At 41.4% G+C, this 23,334-nt stretch overlaps 1 protein-coding gene across 1 annotated transcript; it reads left to right on the plus strand.

Moving 5' to 3' along the window:
* The first annotated feature begins 9,201 nt into the window (after positions 1–9,201).
* Positions 9,202–11,217, plus strand: LOC135137286 (uncharacterized). The gene has a single exon (XM_064066907.1). The coding sequence runs from the start codon at positions 9,202–9,204 to the stop codon at positions 11,215–11,217; it is 2,016 nt and encodes a 671-aa protein (XP_063922977.1).
* Positions 11,218–23,334: the final 12,117 nt, after the last annotated feature.

Raw genomic sequence — 23,334 nt, forward strand, 5'->3', positions numbered from 1 at the left:
TGCCAAATAGTCGTACAAATTAAGATAATCAGCCTTACGAAAGTTCCACTGCTTTCGTTGTTTACCAATAATTACATTCAATCTAGGTACTCGTAAATTTACAGAAATTAAAAGCAATGGATAATAATCATCCTCATGGAGAAGACGATCAAGATCTCTTGAATCAAAGCAGTCAACATTTGAAAGTAGTAGGTAAATCTAGACAACGTTTATTGTAATTTGTAACATGATTGTGTTGATAGTAATCACAAAAATTTTAAAAATTAAATAAAGAACTTAATTTCTTTTTACTCGTGACTAATGTAAGTATTAAACTGATAATCAGTTAGATTAAAATCACCAACTACATTCACACGTTGATTTTATATAATTCCTCCAAATTACTGAGTAAATTCATTAACAAATCGTATTCGTCAGCACTTGAACTGGGTTGTATGTAAATCACAAATACATAAAGAGTTAAATGGCTTAAAGAACATTTAGCACCAACCACACCAGTAAATTGTAACGAATCAAATCCCTTTGAAGATAAATCTAATGGGAATGAAGCATATTGGCGACGAATCACAATTAGATCTCCTTCACCTTTAGATACGCCCATTTTTTGCAGATTTCTGTCAGATCTAACAATTTGAAAATCATTTGGACAAAATTCAGTGTTTAAGACCGAGGAAATCAGCCAAGTCTGTGAGAGGCAAATAACATCGTGATTGCACCCCAATAAAGAGTTGTACAGGTTACTTAATTTGTTATTAATACCACGCACATTTTGGTAGTAAAGATAAAATTCAGAGGAAACACTACATGAGGATGAGCCACAAGTAGATGGGAAATCTGTAAAACTATTTAATAAATATGAAGCCATTGTTATGTTTGATTCGGGTTTAAAAGTTAATTGCTATTTCAAGAATTCACCAAGATGATCGTCCTTATCAAATCAATCGAATTGCACTACAAAAAAAATTGGTCTAAAGAGTTTAGACAGTACTTCCCTCGCTGTCGGAAACGTGACGACTGCATGCTTATTATGTTTTTTTTTTCGCAGTGGATTTCAAAGAATTCGGTTTTGTAGTTCCTGAGTAAATCAATAAAATAAATTTACGCATTCATTAATTTTTTTGAGTCACACTGTATAAGCAAATCCAAAAAATATGAATGGAGTGATAGATCACAAGTACAGACTCATCATATTTTGTACTTTTTAGATATGATTTATTCGGCAAACTTTTGAGCTGACGTCATCAAGTTTTTGGAGGGGATAAGCAAATATATTTTGACTAAACATTTATTATGCTCTATATAACCTTAAAACATTTGCAAGATTTCAAAGCATTCGGTTTTGTAGTTCCTGATTAAATCAATAAAATAAATTTACGCATTCATTAATTGTTTTGAGTCACCCTGTATATGCAAATCGAAAAAATATGAATGACGTGATAAATCACAAGTACAGACTCATCATATTTTTATAGTTTAGATAGGATTTATTCGGCAAACTTTTGAGCTGACGTCATCAATTTTTTGGAGGGGATAAGCAAATATATTTTGACTAAAGATTTATGATGCTCTTTATAGCCTTAAAACATCTGCAACATTTCAAAGCATTCGGGTTAGCAGATTCAAAATTAAATTTCAAAATGTTGTTTTATAATTTTGATTTTTTTTCCAAAAATTTGGACATTTCGGGTGAAAACTCAATTCGGAGTCGTAAACTACATGTGTAGGACTATGTTATTTTATACAATTTAAAACCCATTTACTATGTACAATTTTGAAGTGACGTCATCGCATTAGTGGTGGGGATGATTAGACAAATTTTGGTTAGCGTTTTACCATCTACATGATATTCCTAATATAACTACAAAATTTCACAACAACCAGTCCAGTACTTTCGGAGATTATCTGTCTAATAAAAATCCGGGACGGCAGACAGACGGACAGACGGACAGACGGACAGACAGACGGAAATGGCAGACCTATTTCTTCGTCTTCTAGGGGTCATGAAAGATCGAGAAAACGTAGAAGTAGAGAGTCGGCCAACGGACTCGATTACAATACTTCCTTTACTTACGCTCGGGAAGTAACAATTAATCAAAACCTCTCAGAACTCTCTGATGCTTCTTGTTAAAAAATGCGACATCGTTTGTGATAATACCGACAATGATGTGCATAATAGTGGCCCAAATAGAGATCCTATACGATTGTACAACTTGAGAGAAACATCTTCAGTTTGTTTCCCCAACCAATCCTTTTGAAGAAAAGTGATGAATGAAGGAAGTTGAAGAAACTTAAATTTTCAACAACAGTCGAAAACAGTTGCAACAAATAAGTTTCACAAACACAAAGAGCTCACACATTCGATAATTTTGCAGTTTACTAGTGATAACTGATAAATCCTCTACAACGATATATCTGAAAAAAAGAACAGTTTGAAAAAAAGAATGTACTTAATTTTTGTGCGAAGGAAAATCGTCCCAATAGAACAATACGAGTATAACAATGCCAAGAACTCTAAAGTAAGTGAATATTTTTCTTATTTTATCTTTATTAGGGTGATTCAAAAAAAATAATAATTTTTTTTTTCGTGCAAAGAGGTTCAAAAGTTTCTTTTCAACGTAAAAAAATACCAGTTAAAATTTGAGCTCTTAATATTAATATTAAGACCGTCCGCATCGCGTTTTTCTATTTCCCATAAGAATAACATGGGAAAATTTTTGTTTGCACCTTCTGATTTTTATTGCTAGCCCGTCGTGTGTCGTGAAAAAAATTCAATCACATATTTTTATAGAGAATTGAACGCTCTACAAAAAGTGTCTCCTATGATTGTGCGAGAAACCTGATAGTTGAAGAGTTATTTTAGGCTAAAGTTAAATTTATCCAAATTTTGACGTTTTTGATGCATTACAATAAATTTGATGGTCTTATTGGAATAAATCACCACAAAAATTGATACACATTTTAAATTTAGTTTTTTAAACAGTAATTGTTTATAATTTTATGCTATAATAAGGCCAGTAAAACTCTTTCCGAACATTTTCAGCATCAGTGGGTTAAAAAATCATAGTCAGGTTTCTCGCAAAATCATAGGAGACACTTTTTGTAGAGCGTTCAATTCTCTATAAAAATATGTGATTGAATTTTTTTCACGACACACGACGGGCTAGCAATAAAAATCAGAAGGTGCAAACAAAAATTTTCCCATGTTATTCTTATGGGAAATAGAAAAACGCGATGCGGACGGTCTTAATATTAATATTAAGAGCTCAACTTTTAACTGGTATTTTTTTACGTTGAAAAGAAACTTTTGAACCTCTTTGACACGAAAAAAAAAATTATTTTTTTTTTTGAATCACCCTAATCTTTATACTTTTACACGGATTAGTAAAAACCCGACTCACATATTAAACTGTATAAAACTTCAATGTTTGGAACACATTTTACCAAACACCACGTATTTATACAAATCAATTTGCACGTCTGCAAAAGCTTGTGTAAAAAAAATACATTCGTTCGTTTTCTTTGTTCGTGGCAAGCAAACAAGTTCAAGGAAACAGCGGCAAAAACAGCTTCAACCAGTCTGATAATATAGCATTCTATTTTCCAGAATAAGCGACAACTTTTAAGGCATTTAAAGTTATTTGCTGCAATTTTTAATCATTTTCTTGTTAGCCGCTCTAATCCAAATTTGCTATGTTATGCAGCCATTATATTTAGAAAGCATAATTTTAATATTTAAGCAATATAACGTAATTCGGCTTTTCTATCTACGCTCTCTGGTTTAAAAACTCGTAAATAACGACAGATCCGCATAATTCCTGACAAGCACACGAATCCGGCTTTGTCCGTCACGCTTAAAAACAATGGCAAATCATAATTAAACGTTCCTCTGCGGTTTGTATATGAATTAATTTAGTAAAAAGCGATCCGTCTGAATTAGACAGTTGCAAGCGCCTCGCGCTCCAGACCACAAAGCGTCTCAACATGACACATCATATATTCCATTATAAGGATACGAGCGTCTGTCACGGATGATACACGAAATAGACACACACGCAGTTATGTACGAAACAGACGAGTGTTAACTCGTTACAATTTGGCTCATTTAGCAAACGTTTGACTACTGTCACCGCAACTGGAGAACTCTACAACTTGTGAGGTTAAGATTTAATTAACGTAAGAACTTCTGAAGGCCGGAATTGCGGCAGATATTACAACAAATAAGCTACATCCCGCCTGACTACGTCTCCTCTGGGACTGCAGACTTCTTATCTGCGAACAGAAGAAAATTCCACTTTGTTGCCTCGTAAAGTTTGTTAGAGAAATGACTGGGACCTAAGTGCATTTTCACACTTTTGCTACACCATAATGCAGCTCGACATCGCTAATTAGTGATTTATCTATATTAGGTACATGCGTGATAGCTTACACATCATCGCAAAAATCGCGTGTGTTAGAGCAAAATTTATTACAGATTACAAATTACTAATTCAAAAACTTCCTACTATTAATTGACTTGATAACTTTTCTTTGTAAGCCAGTGTTGCAAATAAGGATATCATTTCTAAATGAAAACAGATATCATACATTAATAATAAAATAATTTAGAACATTCCCAATTATACAAAAAAATAAACTTAATGATTCTGATGACAACTACACTTAACACATTTTTTAATTGAGGTGTTTAAGTAATATTAACGTAACATAACAATTTAACTTATACTAAAATGAAATTAAAAGTTATATGTTCAATAAAGAAAAAATATTAAAATTTAAGATATAAGGTGATCACAGTGGATGGTGGAAAGGAGATCGATAGTCGCTTCTTCAAAAGAAAATGATAGAATGTATTTTATCGATGCACAATGTAGAAAAGAAAAATCGTAGAGATTCAAACAGTGAATTTTTTTTTATCGATTTTCATTATACTCGAATACCATTTAATCGATTTGTAATATAATCGAATATCATTTGATCAAAGTGCATTAAAATGGAACAATACTTGACAGAGTTACACCCAACAGTTGATTAACATAATTATATTTATATAATGCAAAATGTCAAAAAAAAAACAAAAAAGACAAATCGAAGACAAAATCACCAACAAAACTAATTAACTATCATATATGAGACAAAAAACGTAGGAACTTAGAAAATACTAAACCCCCTTCAAATTAACAAAAAAAAATTAATGCTATCGACGAAAATTGGTAACTAAAATCGTAAGCCTCTTATTTTTATCCTTCTTATATGTCTTGGTTCCGTTTTCTGTATGTCCGCTCAATTTCTGATTATATTCAGTTCGGTTGAGCTTTATTAGCGCATCAAGCCTTCGATAAATTTCCATGTAGAAGGCTACCTAACTTGGAACTGATTGTTAAGGTTTTTGTGCCAAACCTCGACTAAATAGACAGTCTGGTTGTACATAAAAAATTCCACAGGTCGTGGTCGAAAAGTGGGCGTTTTCTTTCTCTCCTTTCTACTCCCGATCCACGTATCCTGGAAATAATAGGTTTTTGGAAATCCGCGTCGAAATACTCGTAAGTCGTAGCGAATTTTTAATCTTTTTTTTTTTTTAATTTGTTTGTATATGCATTGTCTATCAACCTCACTTATTCGAAGAATCTTTATTATGTGTTCTAGGTTTTATTCTCGAACGAAACAAAAACCAGTGGATAATGATTTCCATGAAATTTTTGGTAAATGGTACACAGAGGAAAAAAAGTGTTGTGATGCCGGAAACAGAGACACAATCATCAAGTATAACAAACCAATTTACGACGATGCAGAACTGAATCAGTCCATCATCAGTGCTCTGGGAAACCAGTATCCTGAAGGACTCGACGAACGAACAAAAACGATCCATCGAGGAATTATGTAATGTAATCAAAGAATTACTCAGAAGAAATAGGATTCTGGAAGAACGGCTAATCCAGCAAAAGAAGAATGAACTTGTCAAGGCAACGAAATTTGAAACGTTCATACAGACTGAACCAGTAGTTCTTCAGAAACACCGAAATTACTTAACGACACTGACGAGCGTTTCAAGTAGTACAAATGCAAATTCTTCTCCTACCAAAAGAGAACAAATCCACAAACTTCAAAACCGCCGACATTCTTAAACAAAAAAGAACAGACAACTTAAAGTGACAGTAAAACATAGTGATATTAACCAAAATGGGATTAACACAACTTGTGAAGAGAATTTCCAAACTATGGAAAAGGAAAAAAGAAAACGAAAAAAAATCTCCGTGGGAGAAAACATGAATGAAAATGACTTTGTAAAATTCGGTTGTTAATTGTTCTAGTTTTCCGCATTCATTTGGGTTTGGAAAAGTGAAATTTTTCCTAACTAGAGTGGAAAAATAAAACAAAACAAGGTAATTGTTTAGAAGCAAGGCAAACATGAAATCTTCATAGAAAAATTTAGTTTCTTCACTAATCTTACCTAAAATTGTCTCAAGAACTCAGATCTGACGGCGGCAAAGTCAAAAGTATGCGATTTTTATCAAATTCTTGATTTTTCGTGAAGCGAATCGGAGCGATTAAGAGGTTATAATATTTATTGGACATTATTAAGCATAAGAAACATTTGACTTACGAAACAAGGTCATTTATATCCAAATTGTGCTTTTAATTTTCTTAAGAACCACTAAAATATTAATCCCCATTAAAATATCAGATTAAAAAATATTCAAATAACAATCTTCAAATTTTGACAACGATAAACTATTAACACACTCATTGAAGTGAAGATAGCTCACTGTTCGTCATTTTTGTTTTATATCTTCGACTATTCTATGGAAAGACTGCCACTTTTCTTCACTAATGCCAATCAGATCAGACTAACAATAATTAACTACCGTGCAATAAAGTGATGTCTTTTTATTTTCGAAATATATTAAGGCAGGTTCAAGCAAAAAAAATTAGTCATTTCCAAGTTTGGAGATTGCGACGACTCTCGCGCGCATGCGAGAATCTACTCGACCAGCAGTTATACAAAAATCGCCAATTTACGAAAAACGAGATTTGCACGCAAACTTAACAGTAATATTTAATTATATTAACTATTTAACGTGAAACAATTTGTAATGAACTGTAACTTTTGAAATGTTCAAGCAAGTTCTGAAATGTGTATTCTGTCTCATATATTGTTACAGAGGTGTTCTGCATTAATTTTTTTTTTTTTTTATATATATATAATAGATAATAGTAGATTCCATTTTATACAAATGATACAAAAGTTTAATTGCCGTGTCGGATCGGATCACAATATAAAAATCTTCAAATGCATGCGATTCGACGCTATTCGACCCGATCTGACCTGACTTAATCGACTCGATCCGATCTGCTCCGATATGACCGCGCGGCGCGGATCAGGTCACATCACCTCATAAAATAATGATCTTCGAATACCAGCCGCGAATCGGATCGGGAGATAATGTAACAATCTTCGAAAGCACGCGATCCGAACTAATGTGACTCGATCCGATCCAATTCCACTCGATCCTATCCGATTCCATCCAATCCTAACTGGCCCAACCCGATGGGTTCATAATATACGTAACTATCTTCGAACGCGCGTGATCCGATCCGACTCGGTTCTATCCGATCGAGCTCGGTCTTATCCGATTTCACTCGATCCGTTCCAACTCGATCCAATCCGATCTGATTCGATCTTAACGATCCGCGCGCAACGCGGATTGGGTCAATTCGAGTCATAATGTAACAATTCTTCTATACACGCGATAAACAATCTAACCCGATTCGATCTGACTCCATCCTATCCGATTCGACTAGACCCCCTCCGATGTGATACGTGCAGATCGGGTTACATCGGCTCATAATATGAAAATGAATGCAAATGATCCGACTCGATCTGACCCACACCATCGGTGCGCGAAGATCAAATCGGATACGGTCGGGTCAGATCTCGTCCGATCGGATCGATTTGAGTCGTATAGCAATCATCACATGCATGAAATCGGATCGGGAAGGGTCAAATAGATTCGAATCAGGTTAGACCAGGTGCAGTCGATGAGTTTAAATGACTCCATCTGACTCCACTTGATCTGATTCGACCCGATCGGGCGCTCGGATCGGATCAGATCGGACAGAATCGGGTCAGATCAGATGCAGGTGATAAGTTAAATGATACCCTATCAGACACTATTCGACCCGATCCGATTCGCCAATCGGATCGGGTCGAATAGCGACTGATCGAATCTAGTTGGATCGGGTCACATCAGGTGCAGCAGAAGAGTTTTATAACCCGATGTGACCCTACTCGACGCGTAGGCTCGGGTCGGGTCGGGTCGGGTCGGCTCGGGTCAGATCGCGTCGGGTTGGGTCAGGTCAGGTCGGCGAAGGCTCGGGTCAGGTCCGGTCGGGTCAGTTCGTGTCGGGTCGGCTCGGCTCGGATCGGGTCAGGTCAGGTCAGGTCGGCTTGGCTTGGGTCAGGTCGTGTCGGTTTGGGTCAGGTCAGGTCAAGTCGGGTCGGGTCGGGTCGGGTCGGGTCGGGTCGGGTCAGGTCGGCTCGGCTTAACCCAGCCTGTGGCGTCAGAGGGTGAATCGAGTAGCCTAATGGCGTCACAGCCGGTCCCAAGCCCGGATAAATGGGGAGGGGCCTCTCGGCCTGGTCAACCGAGGGGGGAAGGAAGACCATAAGGACGAACCTGGCGATGTACATGGAACATAAAATGAAAATTATGGACAGACAAGAAGAGAAGATAGAGTTTACGGAGCAGAGGGCGGATCCCTCAGTTCCGGTCGGTGATGTGGGTGGTAGTGCGGGCCCCTCCCGACCGTCATCCTGCGACCGCAATGCCTCTTCGGTGGTGAACCAGGCTGAAGGGCAGAGACCAAATACTGGCGAGGAAGAATACGAATATGTATTTAAAGGTAGACCGCGGATAGAAAGAAGCCCAAAGGAAGAATCGAAGGAAGTAACGGAAAATAGAGACTCTGAAATAGACAATATAATAATCTCCACGGACGAAGAAGAGGGATCGGAAGTGGAAGAGGAAAGAGAAACACAACAGAAAAAAGGAGAACAAATAGATAAAGAACGGATGGAAGCTGGAACGAGCAGTAGAGGTCGAACAAACAGCTGGAGTGTGGGCGAGAAAAATAAACCGAGAACACCGGTGCATAAAAAAAGTGGAAATTTTTGAAAGTTTTTTCAAAAGAAAAAAGAGAAAAATGACTACAAGTCCAGAACAGACGAATAACGAGATGACAGAAGATAGGCAAGGAGAATGTACAATAGGAAACCAACATTTGAGCAGAATTCAAGACAAAATTCTAGAATTGGAAGAGTTCGTTAAAGGAAATCAAAACGTACATAGACAGGTGAAAGCATTAACTAAAGAACTGAAAGAAATTGCCGTCAAAGCGATAAAAATTGATCATAAAGAGATGAAGAAATATCAAGAACAGAGGAAACAGGACGAAAGATATATAAAAAAATTACAGAGACAGGTAGAAAACCTGGAGAAACATTCGGATAATGAAAGACAAGAGGAGAACGAACAGTTAACAAGGGAAAAAAAAATAACGGATAAGGGAGATGGGGAAATAAGGGAAATAATAAACCAGCACGAAGTCACAAAACAGATATTGGAGAGAATGACTGTAGGAATTCAGGAAGTGCATAGTCAAGTAAAAGAAGGTGAAGTAATACACGAAGGAATTAGAAAAGCGGTCGAACGAATAAACGAAGAGGCAAAGACCTACCGGGAAAAAGGGAAACTAAAATATGTAGAAATGTTGATTTCGATTACGAACCGGGAAGATAAAGAACACATCGAGAGAGTAAACCTAGAACAGGAAAGGGAGATACAAAGAAGAATGATGGAACAAGAAAAACTTGAGAAGTTGATAGGAAAAGAAATGGACGAGAATGCGTTGTACGAAATGGTAAAAAAGAGCTGGCCAGAAGCAATGTATAAGAAATGTAAGTTGGCTATAGGAGACGCGCCAAAGGAAAAAGAGAAAGATCTAATAATTGTGAGAAGAGAAGGAGATGAAACAGATAATTATAGAATTAAAAGGGCGATAGAAGAAATACCTCACCTAGAGGAAGCGTTAAAGAAAAACGAAGAACATGTTGAATTGCCAATATATTTTGTGACGGATAATAAAATAATATATGGGGATGATGAAACACAAGAGGTTGGACATATGAAATATACGTACGTGGTGACGGTAAAAGAGGCAGGGACACCCAAAGGAGTAGGAAACTGGTGGAAGGCGCTGAAAAGAATTAAGGAAATAATGAGGAAGAACGGAAGGAAGAAAGTAGTATGTGTGGCATATAACCTAAAAAGTGAAGAGACTTCTCGGAAACTTCTAGAACACGTCTTTAGAGGAACAGTAGAAGAAATGGATGTGGAAGTGTATGGTACAACGAAAAATAGACGAAATAGTAGGAGAAGTGAAGGAGGTGAGGAAAACCAGTTTACTAGAAAGGGGAGAACGACTAAAGAGGAAACAATATTCATAAAGCCGATGAATAACGAAGGAACCCTCTCATATGCAAATACAGTGAGAAGCATGAAAGAGAAAGTGAAAGTAACCGGTGTACAGATAAAAGGAATAACAAAAACTAAAGAGGGGGAAATACAGGTGAGAATAAAGGGAGAAAAAGCAGAAGAAAGAGAAGCATTCATAAGTACTCTGAAAGAAAAAATGGTAGATTGTGCATCGGTAGTGGAGGTACAAAGAAAAACGATATTACTGTTGGATCTAGACGCTGCGACGGACGAAGGAGAAATAGTTACGGAGTTAGCCAAAGTATTAAATATACGGGATAAAAGGGAAATGTCGGCGAAAATACAAATAGCAAAAAAAGAAAATTCTAGAGGAGTTAAATACGCTTTCGTAAGACTGAAGGAAAGGGAAGCCGAAACTATCATTAAAAAAGGACGAATTGGAGAAGGGTGGAATAGGTGGAGAGCCAGAGAGATAGTATCCGTGCCTAAATGTTTCAAATGCAAAAAGATAGGACATACAGCAAGGGTGTGCGAGGAGAGTGAAGGGGAAGTGTGTCACAAATGTGGAGAAATGGGCCATAAAATAAAGGAGTGCACACAAGAACAGGCATGTTACTTATGTAAAAAGGGAGGACACAGGGCGGAATCTATGAAGTGCCCAACATATAGGAAGATTGTACAGGGATTAAAGAAAAAGGGTACGGTCTTCGATGAATTAGAATGAAAATCATACAGACGAACGCCGACCGCAGGGTTCCAGCTATGGACCTAACTTTTAAGACGGCAGAAGAAGCGGGAGCAGAGGTTATAATAATATGTGAACCTAATAAAAATAAAACGAAAGGGAAAAAGGAGTGGATTACGGATAAAAATCTGGACGTGGTGATGATAGTGAGAGGAAGAGGGCAAATACCGACACAAACAGGAGGAGGGTATGGCTATAGCTGGGTCAGAATAAGAAATATATACATATACGGTACGTACTTATCGCCGAACAGTCCGGATAGTGAGGTGGAGAAAATTTTGTATGAAATAGGCAAGGAGGTTAGTCGGCAAGGTGGCAAAAGAACAGTTATTGTTGGAGATTTTAATGCCAGATCGAAGAGATGGGGAGATAAGGTCAACGAAGCAAGGGGTTACATGCTACAGGAATGGATGGAAAGCTTTGGATTAGAAGTCTGCAACCAAGTGGGGGTACCCACCTGTATAAGATGGAATGGGACATCGATAGTGGACTTAACCTTAACAACACCGGACATGACAGAAAAGATAAAGAGATGGAGAGTAGTGGATCAGGAAACATTAAGTGACCACGAGATGATAAGCTTCGATGTTGAAACCGACGAGGTTTCACCGAAGCTGAATGCACAAAGCGGCGAAGCCAGATGGAGATTCAAAGGCACAAAAAGAGAAGCATTCGTAAAGGCATTGGGAGCAGAGAACACGGACACGTGGAAATGGGATAAAGTGGAGGAGGTAACAGAGAAAATAAGAAAGATCTGCGAAGGAATTACATCGGGGAGCAAGAATAGGACGATAAAACGACCGGTGTATTGGTGGAACGAGAAAGTGGCCAAGCTACGGAAGCAATGTCTAAAGAGTAAGAGGAAAATGACGCGGCTACAAGGAAAACAGAAAAGAAATACGGATTCCGGGGAAGAGCTTAGGACGGCGGGCAAAGAGTACAAAGAGAGAAGGAAAGAGTTAAAAGTGGAAATACTAAGATCGAAGAAAGAAAAATGGATGGAGGTGCTGAACCAGCTGGAAGAAGATCAGTGGGGGAAAGGTTACGAAATTGTCGTAAAGCAATTAAAACTAACACCGCCAGAGAGGCTGGAAGAAGAGGTAGAGAACGAGATATTGACGGCACTTTTCCCCAAAAGAGAGGACACGAGATGGGAGGAAATAACGGACACGGAAACCCCACTCTTTGAGCTGGAAGAACTGGAAGGTGCTGTCAACGGAATGAAAAAGGGTAAGGCGCCCGGTACGGACGGACTGACGGCTGAAATCTGGAAAGACGTGTACGAAACATGCCCGCAACAAGTCCTAGGCATGTACAACTCTTTGGCAAGGAACAAGGTCTTCCCGAATAACTGGAAGAACGCTAGGGTGGTGCTGATTAGGAAACCGGGAAAGCAGGGAAGCTCGCCAAGCTGCTTTAGACCTATTAGCCTACTAGATGTGGGGGGGAAAATTTACGAGCGCCTACTGACGGACAGAATTAAACTGCATATAGCCCAGAAAGGTGGCCTGTCGGGTAATCAGTACGGTTTCACAGCCGGAAAATCTACCATAGAGGCCATAGATAGAGTGGCGCAATTAATTGGTATGACCAAACGTGGTGTAAGGCAAACAAGGAAGAAACACATAGTGGTGGCGATAGACGTCAAGAACGCGTTTAACACGATAGCATGGTCCGCTGTTAAAAAAGAGCTGAAACATTGGGATATGCCGGGTTACTTAAAAAGAATAATCGCGGATTATTTCACCAACAGACAAATAACTGGGAGCTACGGACAGAAGATCGGAATAAGTTGTGGAGTACCTCAGGGATCGATAATGGGGCCACTTATATGGAATATCGTTTACGATAGCATACTAAGAATGGATATGGGACCAAAAACAACGATCATTGCCTACGCAGATGATATAGTAGTAATAGGGACAGATAAGGAAATGAAGAATATAGAAAAGGAAGTGAACTGGCAGTTGGCAAGAATCAACGAAAAATTGGAACAAATGGGTTTGGAAATAGCTCCGGACAAATCCGAAGCAATGGTGATTACGGGAAGAACGCAGGAAGAACCCGTGCGGATCCGAATAAAAGGGGAGGAAATAAAAATAAAGGAGTCGATAAAATACCTGGGCGTTATAATCGACGCAAAACTGAGTTTTAAGGAGCATCTCTGGAAGACTGTTGAGAAAACGGGCAATCTCATAGGGGCGTTGGGAAGACTTATGCCCAATATAGGAGGTCCGGGAAGCAGGAAGAGAAGGATAATGGGAATGACAGGCCTCTCGATTATACTATACGGAGCAGAGGTATGGGGGAGAGCAATCGGAAATAAGACCTATAAACAGAAAGTGGAAAGGACTATAAGAAGGTTGCTGATAAGAATAAGTATGGCCTACAGGACTGTATCGACGGAGGCATTGCACGTAATAGCAGGCATGATGCCAATAGAATGCTGGGTGGAAGAGAGGATGGATAGATACAGATATGGAACGGACAAGAAAGAAGAAAGAAAGTATCAGTTAGACAAATGGCAGAAAAAATGGGAACAGGAAACGGGGAAGGCAGAATGGACCAAAAGATTAATTCCCGACGTTAGGGAATGGATTAGTAGGAAAGACGGAGAAATCACATTTAGACTAACACAGTTTATAACAGGACACGGAGCATTCGGCGAATTTAGAAAAAGGATAGGCAAGGCAGATAGCGCGAGATGTTGGGACTGCGGGTACGAGCGGGACACAGCGGAGCACGCGGTATTCTTTTGCGAAAAAAACGAAGAAAAGCGCAGACATGTAGAGAAAGAGCTAGGAGCGCCTATGACACCGGGTACAATAATAAAGAGGATGATGGAAAACAATACAAATTGGAACAAAGTAACAGGATATGTTTAGGAGATAATAAAAGACCGAGAAGAAGAAGAAAGAAGAAGAGAAAAGCAGCAGGAAGAAAGACGAACAAAATTGGATTTGGGAACGGGGATTGGTATGTGAGATAGAGGACGCAGCATCCGGCCCATCGAAGGAATACCGGAAGGTGGTACCGATGGGGTGGATGCGGAGTGACAGAAGAGTGGATCCCCCTAGGCAGAACAACGGCCGAGCCGCATAGCATAGGCGGTAAACGATACCTGGCGCCTAACGCCTAGGTAGTGCACCCCATGGGGATTAACTCGTTAAAAAAAAAAAAAAAAAAAAAAAAAAAAGGTCGGCTCGGCTTGGGTCAGGTCAGGTCGGCTCGGCTTGGGTCAGGTCGGGTCGGGTCGGGTCGGGTCGGGTCGGGTCGGGTCGGAGCGGGTCAGGTCGAGTCGGCACAAGTCGGGTCGGGTCAGGTCGGCTCGGCTTGGGTCAGGTCGGGTCGGGTCGGGTCGGGTCGGGTCGGGTCGGGTCGGGTCGGGTCAGATCGGGTCGGGTCGGGTCAGGTCAGGTCGCGTCGTGTCGGGTCAGGTCGGGGCGGGTCGGGTCGGGTCGGGTCGGCTCTGGTCAGGTCGGGTCGGCTCGGGTCGGCTCGGGTCGGGTCGGCGCGGGTCAGGTCGAGTCAGCACAAGTCGGGTCGGGTCAGGTCGGCTCGGCTTGGGTCGGGTCGGGTCAGGTCGCGTCGGGTCGGGTCGACTCGGGTCAGGTCGGGTCGGGTCGGGTCGGGTCGGCTCGGGTCGGCTCGGGTCGGCACAAGTCGGGTCGGGTCAGGTCGGCTCGGCTTGGGTCAGGTCGGGTCGGGTCGGTTCGTGTCGGGTCGGCTCGGCTCGGATCGGGTCAGGTCAGGTCAGGTCAGGTCAAGTCCGCTCGATAGGGGAAGCCCTCACCGGCTCTGCCGGCGGGTTACGGTGAAATAAAATAGCCGTCGCGGACCAAATAGAGCAGCGGAGGAGACAACCTCCGAGGAAATAAAAAACATTAAAAACGACGCACGCGAGAACCCGGACACGACTTGGTAATGGGTAGTCAGTATGGGCCGCTCTTGGTGAAAAGCCCCCTCACCACGACAAGGTGGCGGCCCATCGAGGGGGGACTATCGCTATGGCTTGGCAATGAACAGGAACGACGAGCGTTAGGCCACGCCAAAAAGCCAAAAAATTAAACTTACATGGCAATGGATAAGGTAAATGATTTAAAAACTACGGGACAGGGGATCTCGGATGCCCCAGAACCGGTCGGAACGGGTAGTGGTCGTGCAGGCTCCCCCCGACCGTCAGCAAGCGACTGTACAGATCCTGCGGTGGAGGCCCAGGCTGCGGATCAAGGAAAAGCTACTGGAACACCAATAAGGGGTATAGGAGTCAAACCGAAAGCTGTAGGTCTTTTGAGACAGCCAATAATTCGTTCAAACTCTGTGAGTACGTCAGAGGAGGAACGAAAAAGGAAAAGGGGCAGTATTACTCCGCACAAGGAGGAAATATATAAAAAGAAAGAAGACCCTGTGGCGTTTGTCATATTGGAGTCTCTCACAATGATTAAAAAATATGCGGAAGATCTACACAAGAGAATAGAACAAAACCCAAACACAAAAAGAGAAATCAAGGATATATCGGGCTCGCTTAAGAGACAAATGGAGGTTTTCACAAGAGGCACTACCAAAGAGTGGTTTGAGAAACATAGATGGGAAGTCTATGACACACCCAAGTATGAAGTAGATGTCCAAGTAGAGCCATGTACTTCCACCATAGGTGTGCAAACAGAGGACATGCATGCGTCAGATAAAATGAAACAATTGGAAATGGAGGTTGTCCAATTGAAGCAGGAAAAGAAACAATTGGAGGGAAAGATCAAGGAAATAATGCAAACAAAAGAGGATAACCAACCAAACGAAAAAGTAACGGAAGAATATGTTCGTAGCAGAATCGTGTCGATTACCAGCAAACAGGATCTAATGGATGTTTTGAAATTAAACTGGCCTGAGGAAGCTTATAAAAGCACAAAAGTTTTCGAAGGAAATCCATTACTAGAAGCTGAATCGGACAGTGGGATCTTAGTCCCAAAAGAAGATAAAGAAATGGGAAGAAACCTACCCAAACTATACAGAGAAAAGTACCCGGAACTAACGGCAGTAGAGGATGAAAGTGGTGTGAGTTATTTAGTAATCCAAACGAAAATATTTCAGAACAAAGAAATGAAAACGAAAGAAAAATATATCTACAAGATAACGATAGACGATGAAGGAGATAAGGAAACAGAATTACTTAAGAAAATTAGACAACTTAAGCAAACCCTTGAAGAATCGGGGAGAAAGAAAATTTTACTACCAGTAATAGAGAAAGCGTCTTGGAAGGCATTTAGGAAAATTGTAGAAATTGTTTTTAACAATAGTGGTATTGAAGTGATGGTCTACGTTCCTAAAGGAACTTTACAAGACCAAAATAGACCAGATAGAAAAACTGAAGCAATCATAATAAAACAACAAAATAAAAGCTATGCGGAATTGCTAAAAGAAGTCAAAGAAATCACAACCCAAGCAGGTGGGAATAATACGTACATTAAGGGTGTCAGGAAGACGAGGGACGGAAGTCTGCTCTTAGAGTTCGAAAAAGGGGAACAAAATATGGCTGTGATAGGAAATAAAATCAAAGAAAAAATGCAAAATGCGAATGTGAGAATGGGACAAGAGACAAGATATAGAACGGTACATATATACAACTTAGATGCAATTATAAACGAGGGAGAAATAGTAGAAGAACTCCGAAAAGTAACACAGTCTACAGAGGCCATAAATGTGATTTCACTCAAAGCAAACGCGAGAGATGGACAAAGCGCTATACTAAGAACAACAGAGAAGATAGCAGCAAATCTCATCCAAATAAAAAAAATGCGAATAGGATTCAATATATGTAGCATAAGGGAAAATGTGAGGCTCATCAAGTGCTACAGATGTTGGGAACCGGGACATGTGGCTGAGAACTGCCAAGGCCCGAACAGAGAAGAACTGTGTAGAAGGTGTGGTGAAAAAGGACATAAAAGAGATGAGTGTCATAATGAAATGAAATGTGTTTTATGCAACGGAGCACATTTTACAGGTTCCCTCATTTGTGGTAAATATAAGGAGGCCCTAAAAACAAAGTTGGGGCATACAGGATCGTCTAATCCCAGGTAACAAAAAAAAAAAAAAAAACCCTTAACCCCAACCCCCCTTAACCCCCCCCCTTAAAAAAAAAAAAAAAAAAAAAAAAAAACACCAAAAATAGAGCACAGTATGAATGGAAGCGAGAGCAAGGAGACGGTTGTGTTGCAGATTAATGCACAAAGAAAGGGAGTGGCGATGGATGTGATGTGGAAGACGGTGCAAGAGGAAGGAGTGAATGTATTAGTTGTGTCTGAACCGAATAAAAAGAGAGTGAAAGGGTTAGAATGGATGACGGATGTGAGAGAAGATGTAGCTGTGAGAGTTTGCGGGCGACATGAGAAGGGAGAGATGTTTGGGAAGGGCGAAGGTTTTGTGTGGATCAAGTTTAGTGAATGGGTACTGTATGGATGTTACATATCACCCAATATTGATATTGGGAGATATACGAAGTTCCTGGATGATCTGGGTGAAAGTGTGAATACATGGGAGGGGGAGGTGGTGGTCGCAGGGGACTTCAATGCGAAGTCACCCCTGTGGGGCTCCCCCATAGTGAATGACCTGAGAGGTAGATTGGTTGAGGATTGGATAGCTGAGAGGTGCATGGTCTGTCACAACTGTGGAAATGCCCCCACCTTCCGGCGAGGTGATCAGAAGTCGCACATCGACCTGACCCTCAGCACGGAAGGGGTGGCTAGAAGAATGAAAGAGTGGAGAGTGCTAGAACAGGAGAATTTGAGCGATCACCAGGACATAGTATGGGTGCTGGGTACGACAGGAGAGTGCGAGAGAGGAGAGGACAGAATGAAGGAATGGGGATGGAGTGTTGCAGAAGAGAAGATGGAAAGACTGGCTGAGGTGATGAAGGAGAGGGTGAAGACGATGGATAAATGCAAGGACCTGGTGTGTGAGACGAAGAGAGTACTAGAGGAAACGTGCGATAGGGTCTTAAAAAAAAAGGGATGCATGGGGAAAAGAAAAGGAGTGTATTGGTGGACGGAAGAGATTGCGAATAAAAGGAAGGAATGCTTGAGAAAGAGAAGGGAGTGGATGAGGTGCAAAAAAAAGGAAAGAGACACAGAAATAGAAACCGAAAAAGGCAAGGAGTACAGACAAAACAAAAAGGAACTTACGATGATGATCAAAAGATCAAAAGAAAAGGAATGGAAGAGAGTATGTGAGGAAGTAGATAGGAATGTGTGGGGAGAAGGATACAAGATAGTAACTAAATGGATGGGAAGAGGAATGAGCGGTACTGCGTGTGGTGAGAATGTAATGGAGGAAGCCCGTAAGCTCTTCCCCGAGCACGGGCCTCTAGAGTGGACGGATCTGGTGGTGGACGGACTGGTGCCAGCCTTCACCTCCGAAGAGCTGCAGGAGGCGGCCGGGAGGTTGAGGAAGGGCAAGGCGCCGGGTCCGGACAAGATACCACCAGAGGTATGCAAGACATATGCCAAAGAATGTGGAAAAGAATGTCTGGAGGTCATGAATAGATGTCTGGAGGAAGGGGTTGTTCCCAAAGAATGGAAGGTGGCGAGATTGGTGCTGATAGAGAAAGAAAGAAAGGAAGGAGAGAATGCGAAATATAGGCCCATCTGTCTGCTGAACGGGATGGGCAAGCTGTACGAGGGAATGTTGGCCGCGAGACTGAGGAACGACGTTCGGAGGCTCGGTGGTCTGGCGGAGACGCAGTATGGATTCAGGGCGGGACGATCGACGATCGACGCCATGATGGATGCAAGGGAGTACGCCAGAGGAGCAAATGTAGGTACATGGGGTACTCGGCGGTTTTGTGTGATGGTGACTGTGGACGTCCGGAATGCCTTCAACACGGTATCGTGGAGGGGGATTCTGGAACGTCTGGTAAGTATGGGGGTGGAGCCGTATCTCGTGAACGTGGTACGGTCCTACCTGAGCGATAGAGTGGTTCAAACGGAGATGGGTGAATTTGAAATGACTGCTGGGGTTCCGCAGGGGTCGGTCTTGGGGCCGCTCTTGTGGAACATATTTTATGACGAGGTTCTAAGAATGGAGGTACCCGATGGGGTAAAGCTCATCGGGTACGCGGATGATTTGGCTGTGATTGTGATAGGTAAGAATGAAGAGGACTTGAGAGAAAGGACCGAAGAAGCACTGCGGCTCGTGGGTGCATGGATGGGGGACAACGGTCTCTCACTTGCACCCGAGAAGAGCGAAGCGGTGCTCTTGGTAGGGCGCAGAACGATACGCGGAATGAGTGTGTGTATGGAAGGCAGAGCGATAGAGACCCGTGAAGCGGTGAGGTACCTTGGGGTGGAATTCCAACGAAACCTCAGGGTGGCCGAGCAAGTGGAACGGGTGGTACGGAAGGCTAAGTTGGTTGTGGGTGCCCTGGGCCGATTGCTACCAAATGTAGGAGGACCCAGGGCGAGCAAAAGGAGAATGTTGTGCAGTGTCGTTCATGGGATTTTGTTGTATGGGGCGGAGGTGTGGATCGATGGATACCGCATACAGAAGTATCGACAGATGCTTCTGGGTGTCCAGAGAAACATGCTTCTGCGAGTGTGTTGTGCGTATCGCACGGTGTCCGGAGAGGCACTGTGCGTGCTGGCTGGGGTCCCTCCGCTGGATTTGCTGGCGGAAGAGCGTCTCCAGGAATGGAAGAGGAGGAAGAACGAAAGGGTGAGGGAGTCGAACTCGGCTCCCTCAGTGGCATGCAAAGGTGAGGCGAGAAAGGATCTGATGCAAGCGTGGTGCGAAAGGTGGAGGCAGACGGAGAAGGCCGCCTGGACAAGGCGGCTAATCCCGAACCTCACTGAATGGGTCGGCAGGGGGCACGGGGAGGTAAACCACTACACCTCCCAAGTGCTCACTGGCCACGGGAGTTTTGGGGCCTATCTGAAGAGGATAGGCAAGATTGAATGCTCAGCTTGCTGGTATTGCGAGGAAGGAGTGGAAGAAGATGTAGAGCATGCGATATTTGATTGTCACAGATGGACGAGAGAGAGAGAAGAATGTGAAGTAGAATTGGGCATGAGGGTGAAAGTTGATAACATGGTTGGGAAGATGTTAGAGAGTGAAGAAGGATGGAAGGTAATAGAACGGATGTTAGTTACAGTAATGAAAGCGAAGTGTGAGTATGAGAGAGAGAGAGAAAGGAGACAGGAAGTGAGAGATGAATGAATGGAAAAAAAAAAAAAAAAAAAAAGACGAAAGAGGAGTGACATCACCAAGAGACACAGATATATAAAAAAAAAAAAAAAAAAAAAAAAAAAAAACCGGAAGAAACTGTTAAAAAAAAATAAAAAAATCAAATAACACGGGAAAAGATGAAAGGACGAAAAAGCAGGAGAGAGAGAGAAGAAAAAACAGGAGAAGACGACAAGATGAAGAAGAAGCTACGACCAACCACCCCTCTGAAGTAATGCTAACGCGGTTCCAGGGGGGTAGGAGAACACCTGGTCGAGGAAGGGGTTTTAGCCGGTAAGAGTCCAGGCACTACCAGAGGCGATCGAACCTAAGTCTCTGGTGCCCATGAGGGTTTCCCCTTCCATAGAAAAAAAAAAAAAAAAAAAAAAAAAAAAAAAAAGGTCAAGTCCGCTCGGCTCGGCTCGGGTCGGGTCGGGTCAGGTCGGCTCGGCTTCGGTCAGGTCGGGTCAGGTCGCGTCGGGTCGGGTCGGCTCGGGTCAGGTCGGGTCGGGTCGGGTCGGGTCGGGTCGGCGCGGGTCAGGTCGAGTCGGCACAAGTCGGGTCGGGTCAGGTCGGCTCGACTTGGGTCAGGTCGCGTCGGTTTGGGTCAGGTCAGGTCAAGTCGGCTCGGGTCGGGTCGGGTCGGGTCGGGTCAGGTCGGCTCGGCTTGGCTCAGGTCGGGTCAGGTTGCGTCGGGTCGGCTCGGGTCGGGTCGGCTCGGGTCGGGTCGGCTCGGGTCAGGTCGGGTCGGGTCGGGTCGGGTCAGGTCGGGTCGGGTCGGGTCGCGTCGGGTCGCGTCGGGTCGGATCGGGTCCGGTCGGGTCGGGTCGGGTCAGGTCGGCTCGGCTTGGACAATTGCGGAACCGTCTTAACATGTTGTGCGAGACCAGAAAATCAACAACGCGCCTCCGATCCTCGCAACGCACCGCAAGTTGTCGCGGCGAATTCGTACAACCCTCACACGCCATTATGAACAATTAATACAATTGACATATGTCATTAAAAGCCGCCAATTAGCTTCCGCAGAGGCAAATGATGGTTTATGTCTTTGATGTAATTTTTATTATTATAAAAAAATTTAAAATTGAAAGCATTCCGAATTATTAGTGAATTATTTAAAAGATTCGCGGTCGTTTCCTTTACATTCGAAATTACAAAATGCACAAGTGTAGAAAATGTGACCGTCTGTCAGTAGCTCCACGTGGTTGAACTACCGCTAACTTCATTCAAAACAAAATCGGAGAAAATGACATTTGTGCATGTTTCTTACAGTTGTGATTATAGGTTATGTTTATAAAAAATACAAACAATATTAGTGGTATTATTCTATTTTAGAATATAATAACCGCTATAACGTGGAAATTTGTGGAAACAAAGTCGAGAATTCGTGGAAACGTTATTCGCAATGGTTCTAAAACGATTAATTCCGTGTCATATTGTGAAATAAATATTTTCGCCAATGATGTTCCGTGGCCCCGAAAACTACCTCCAACTTTTTAATGGTACATTTTTCCACTTCTCCGACACCGGAATTGAAATTATTGAAGGTTTCTGAGTAAGTTTAGTAAAAAATTTTCTTCGTTTCATGTATTTTTAGCGTTTGCCCCGCTTCTAAACTGTTACCCAAAACAATAATAAACACCAGTTCTCAAACTCCTTGTACGCCTTTTTATATTTTTTCTTTGATTTCTTGGGGCACTAGTGAATTACGTGCCAGTGTGGCTGACTCTTCAACATCAAAAGATACTGATGCAACATCATCTTCCAACATTTTTACCTCAAGAAACACCCAAAACACTTCAAACGTTGAAAAATTGCAAAATGTTGCGTTGTTTGTTTGTATTTTCCATGACAACAAATTTATTGCATTACAAGGGACTTGATACTTTATCATTCAATTCAATTTATAATGAAGAGTTTTTTTATCTAATTTTACAAAATCTTGTGTGCAATTTGATAGAAAAAGTGTCTTTCCACATTCACAACATGTTTTTGATCTCGACTTCGTCTGGATCAAAAATCTCATGTCTAGAATGTGGAAAAATGTCACTTTTCCTATCTTATTGCACAAATAGCTATTGTAGGAGCTAAGCGAAAGATATGGCTTTTTGTAACAAGAGTCAGAGATGATGTAACAGAAGAAACTGTCAAAAACTATGTTTCAAAGCAATTGAAAGAAGAAGAACCAACTATAGATGTCGAACAAGTATCACCGTATCATAAAACAAAATATAGTAACTGTTTCATTACATTATCGGCGTGCCATTTCAACACAAATCAACCGCATATGGAGAAAAATTTTGGCCAAATGGAATCTGTTTTAGTCGATGGTTACACAAAAACATACATTTCGGGGACAAGACGAATCGTAAATTTTTCTTAAAGTAAGTTAGATGATAAACTTAAAATGTTTTTGGAGGAGTGTTTAGTATTTAGTGGTCTTTCTAAAACCGATCAGAACGTTTATTTTGGAATTATTTTTATTTTATTTGTTATTGTTAATTTTGATAGTATTTTGAAAGTTTATTTTTTGTTTCATTTGGCATTTTTAATTTTCCTTTTATAATAATTTTTCAAATTGCTACATTTTTTAAGTGTAGCTTATCTCAAAGATTTAAAATTTAACGTTTTGTCTTCATGTTATTTCAAAATCTTTACATGTTGGGATCATTATTTGACGTAGTGTAGTTCTACAAACTCCTAACAAATCCATTTATGTGCTGAACCGTTTTTTTTGCTCCCCTTTCCTCTTCTGGCAAGAGTCTTTGACGTTCTCGTTGGTTCTTGCTGAACGACATTGTAAGTCATATTTATAATATACTAGCGGAACCCGGCAGACGTTGTCCTGCTTGTGTATATATTTACTTTGTATATATGTGGATATAA

Source organism: Zophobas morio, unplaced genomic scaffold, assembly GCF_036711695.1.
Source record: "Zophobas morio isolate AGI-343-1 ecotype UQ-CSIRO unplaced genomic scaffold, CSIRO_AGI_Zmor_V1 ptg000029l, whole genome shotgun sequence".
Classification (NCBI taxonomy): Eukaryota; Metazoa; Arthropoda; class Insecta; order Coleoptera; family Tenebrionidae; genus Zophobas; species Zophobas morio.

What these genes read in the sequence shown, in the direction of transcription:
- LOC135137286 (XM_064066907.1), top strand. Translation starts at nt 9,202, where the DNA reads ATGACTACAAGTCCAGAACAGACGAATAACGAGATGACAGAAGATAGG.